This window comes from Arachis stenosperma, chromosome 3 (genome assembly GCF_014773155.1).
Source record: "Arachis stenosperma cultivar V10309 chromosome 3, arast.V10309.gnm1.PFL2, whole genome shotgun sequence".
Taxonomy (NCBI): Eukaryota; Viridiplantae; Streptophyta; class Magnoliopsida; order Fabales; family Fabaceae; genus Arachis; species Arachis stenosperma.
In genome coordinates, this window is record NC_080379.1 from 165,398,998 (window position 1) to 165,403,000 (window position 4,003).

The window sequence follows — 4,003 nt, forward strand, 5'->3', positions numbered from 1 at the left end:
GATTTAAAAAAAAATTATTTCAAACAGGGATTAACCTAATGTCATCCTTAGCCACCATTTTTTATGCCTCCATAAAACTCACCTAAATATAAACCTAATCTATTGTGTTACAACACACTTCCATAAGTTCTATGGGAGTGACTTGTTCTTCCTTATAAACTTCTTCACTCCACAACTTATGTAAGAATATATAAATTAGTCCATGGAGGGAGAATACAAGAATAATACCCGTGTCTCTGTTGAGCCTAATGTATCCAAACAAAATAAGTTAACATCAGTGGTTAAAGAAGTGAGAAAGCAAGTATGTCTGGCAGGACCTTTAATTATGGTGAATCTTCTTAATTTCGCCATTGAGCTTATTTCCATAATGTTTGTGGGTCATGTCAGCGAGTTGGCTCTCTCCGGCGTTTCCATGGCCACCTCCTTTTCTTCTGTCTCTGGCATTGGTTTAGTGGTCAGTTCCTTTTATATATCTTAACATTCTTTTTACGGTTTCATTAATCTGATTTTTCTTCTCTTCTTTTTCTTTATAATTTGAATTTATTAAAAAATATCAAATAAATATAATCCGAACTGAACCATCCCAATGTTTTGTTCGATGTTAGTTATGAAAATATTTCAACACGAAACCCGATTACTCCCCTCCATGGCATGGAAACTAGAAGCGATTACTAATTCATTGCCAACTGTTTCTATTGAATCGACTAACCTTGTGTTCAACTTCTTGTTGGTTTCATATAATGACAGATGGGAATGGCAAGTGCCTTAGATACCTTCTGTGGCCAATCATATGGAGCAGGACAGCATGGCATGTTAGGCATACACGTTCAAAAAGCCATGCTTGTTCTTATCATCTTATGCATACCCATCTCTATTATTTGGGCAAACACAAAATCCATATTGATTTTATTTGGCCAAGATCACGAAATCTCCACAGAAGCAGGAAGATATGCTCAGTTAATCATTCCATACCTTTTTGCCTCCAGTGTTCTTCAATGTCACACTAGATTTCTACAAACACAGAACATTGGAGTTCCAATGATGCTCAGCTCTGGAGTAGCTACTGCACTGCATGCTGCTTTGTGTTGGGCGTTAGTGTTAAAATATGACTTAGGGAGTAGAGGAGCTGCCATATCAAATTGTATATCATATTGGGTGAATGTGTTGATACTTGCGTTATACATTAAGTTTTCTCCAAAATGTTCACAAACTTGGACGGGATTTTCAGTGAAGGCATTCCATGATATTCCTTCTTTTTTGAAACTTGCTATTCCTTCTGCTGTTATGGTTTGGTAAGTTTCTACTAACGTTGCTTTTCTCACCGTTATACTGTTCGAAATCCTCTACGAATGAGTTTTTGTTTGGTTCCCATTGTGCCATTGTGCTGAACAGCTTAGAACTGTGGTCGTTTGAATTGATGGTTCTCTTATCTGGTCGTCTTCCAAATCCAAAGTTGCAAACATCAGTGCTTTCTATTTGGTTAGTTCCACATTTGATGTAGTTCTCACCATTCTTAGCTACTAGATCTTTACATGTTATTGTGGATATTGTTATTTGCACCGATATTAATTAATGTTGGGAATTACAGTGTGAATACAGCATCAACTATTTGGATGATCCCGTTTGGATTAAGTGGAGCTATAAGGTAACTTAATTATTACTGCTGCGTGCTGACGAATATTTAGAATTCTGTGACAACAAATGTCCGAGATCAAGTAAAAAATTGTAATTGCATCATTGTTTGTTTGTGTTGCAGTACTCGTGTATCTAACGAACTTGGAGCTGGTAATCCTTGGTCTGCACGTTTAGCAGTGCGTGTAGTGGTAGTAGCAGCCATTATTGAGGGTATCCTGGTTGCAACACTGATGATAATGATACGCAACGTTTGGGGCCATGTTTACAGTAACAACGTACAAGTGATTCGACAGGTGGGATTTATGCTGCCAATTCTTGCAGCATCCAATTTCTTGGACGGGCTGCAGGGTGTTGTCTCAGGAATTGTTAGAGGATGCGGTTGGCAAAAAATGGGTGCTTTTATTAACTTAGGGTCATATTATGTAGTTGGAGTTCCATCAGCTATTGTGTTAGCTTTCGCCTTGCATCTTGAAGTAAAGGTATGTAAATACCAAACCGAAATCTATTGTTTTAGATTGAGATATGCGCCATACGGGAAAAGGTAAATTAATTATATTATATAGTGTTTTTTAATAAGTATTATATTATTTAAAAATTGATTAAATAATATATAAATTAATGTTAAATTTAAATTATTTTATATTAAAAATATTTTATAGAATATTTATTTAATAATTTGTATATAATTTTATATAATTATTCAATTAAAATATAATATAAATTAAAATATAATTTATTATTTTAAAATTTTAATATTTATTTTTAAAAAAGATATAGACCTTTTATATTAGAGTTGTGAAAAACTATATCTTCATTTGTTGTTTTTATTTTTATGTTTATTTTAGTTATCATACTTTATCTTTTTATATGGTATTTTTTGAGTTGTAAACAATTAAAAAATATTTTAAAAATGAATGAGAACAAAAAATATCAAAAATATAAATTAGTTTTATAATTATGAAAGATTTGAATATACCTATTAAAAAGATGTGTCAAATTTAAATTTACTTGGATTTAAAAAAATAAATGAGAATAAAAAATATTTAAAATATAAATATAAAATTATGAATTAATTTTATAATCATAATATATTTAAATGTATTTAGTAATAAAATGTAACAAATTTAAATTTATTTAAAGGAGTTTTTGCTAATTAGTATGAAAAATTAAAAAAAAAAGAGTAACAAAATTTTATAGACCAAATAATATAATAGTAAAACTATTAATATATTTAAGTTGTAGAATTTTAATATTTGTAACTAAAATTTGTTATAATTATTATTATAATAATATTTTTAATATATATTTATTGTATTTAATTAATATTTTATATTTTAATTAAATAATTCTAGTTAAGATTTTTTTTAATTTTTTATTAAAAGATAATTAGTTAATTTTTAGGTAAGTAAAATTAATAATATAAAATTATTAAAAAATATAATTTAAATATAATATAAAAAAATTTAAATATCAACTTTTATATAATAAGGATAGATACTCTGCAGGGACTCTGGCTTGGAATTATATGTGCCCTTGTTGTTCAAGTACTTGGTCTGATGATCATAACTGTTCGGATTGATTGGAAGAAAGAGGTGTCTACTTTTTTTTCTTTTTGGTTTTTCTTTAAAATTTTAGTTTTGCTTATTAGTTACTGAAATGGTTAAATTTGTTTCTTTTTGTAGGCAAGGATAACTAGCGAAAGAGTTAATAATTTAGGACAGACAAGTATTGAAAGAGTTAATAATTCATTTATTTAAAAGTTTGAGTTTATAGCATGTTACATTTTTTTTTGGTTTTTTTTTCATGTAAGTAATTTTGTGTAAGTGATAATTTTGAACATACATTTATTTATCTATTTATATAAAATTGAGTTTATAGCATATTATTTTTTTTAATTTATATAAGGTAGAATTCAAACTCTCGATATTTGTTTAAATAAATTAGTGATCTAACTACTAGATTAATATAACTTAATTGTAATATAAAAATAATAAAATTCACATAAAATGAAACAAAAAATTTTATCATGTTAATCGATTAAATTTAATATCTATTATTACTCAATTAAATTAAAAAATAACGGTTATATATAATTAACTTTTACATAAAATTATAATAATAATAATTTTTTAGTTACAAATACTCAAAATATATATTATTTGACCTACTTAATCATATTATTAATTTTTTTTAGAAAAGGGGTTAATACGAATACCCCAAACAGAACAAACAAAACAAGACTAAACAGCTCCTCTTAAGTTTAGTTTGATAAAATTTATAAAAAAAATGTTTGTACTTTTTAAAAATTCAAATTTTTTATTTTGTATTTGATAAATAAAAAAGACCATGTATGCTTGCAATTTTTAAA

The 4,003-nt window shown here is 27.5% G+C and overlaps 1 protein-coding gene across 1 annotated transcript; it reads left to right on the forward strand.

The window, feature by feature from the left end:
* The first annotated feature begins 310 nt into the window (after positions 1-310).
* LOC130965615 (protein DETOXIFICATION 16-like) lies at positions 311-3,412 on the forward strand. The gene is made up of 7 exons (XM_057890383.1): positions 311-454; positions 748-1,292; positions 1,393-1,479; positions 1,589-1,645; positions 1,757-2,114; positions 3,141-3,227; positions 3,318-3,412. Exons 1-7 carry the CDS (start codon positions 326-328, stop codon positions 3,390-3,392), a joined length of 1,338 nt encoding a protein of 445 aa, XP_057746366.1. The 5' UTR covers positions 311-325; the 3' UTR covers positions 3,393-3,412.
* The last annotated feature ends 591 nt before the right edge of the window (positions 3,413-4,003 follow it).

What these genes read in the sequence shown, in the direction of transcription:
- LOC130965615 (XM_057890383.1), top strand. Translation starts at nt 326, where the DNA reads ATGGTGAATCTTCTTAATTTCGCCATTGAGCTTATTTCCATAATGTTT. An exon ending in CCTTCTGCTGTTATGGTTTG is followed by an intron (nt 1,293 to 1,392) that starts GTAAGTTTCTAC and finishes TGTGCTGAACAG; the next exon opens with CTTAGAACTGTGGTCGTTTG. An exon ending in GGATTGATTGGAAGAAAGAG is followed by an intron (nt 3,228 to 3,317) that starts GTGTCTACTTTT and finishes TTCTTTTTGTAG; the next exon opens with GCAAGGATAACTAGCGAAAG.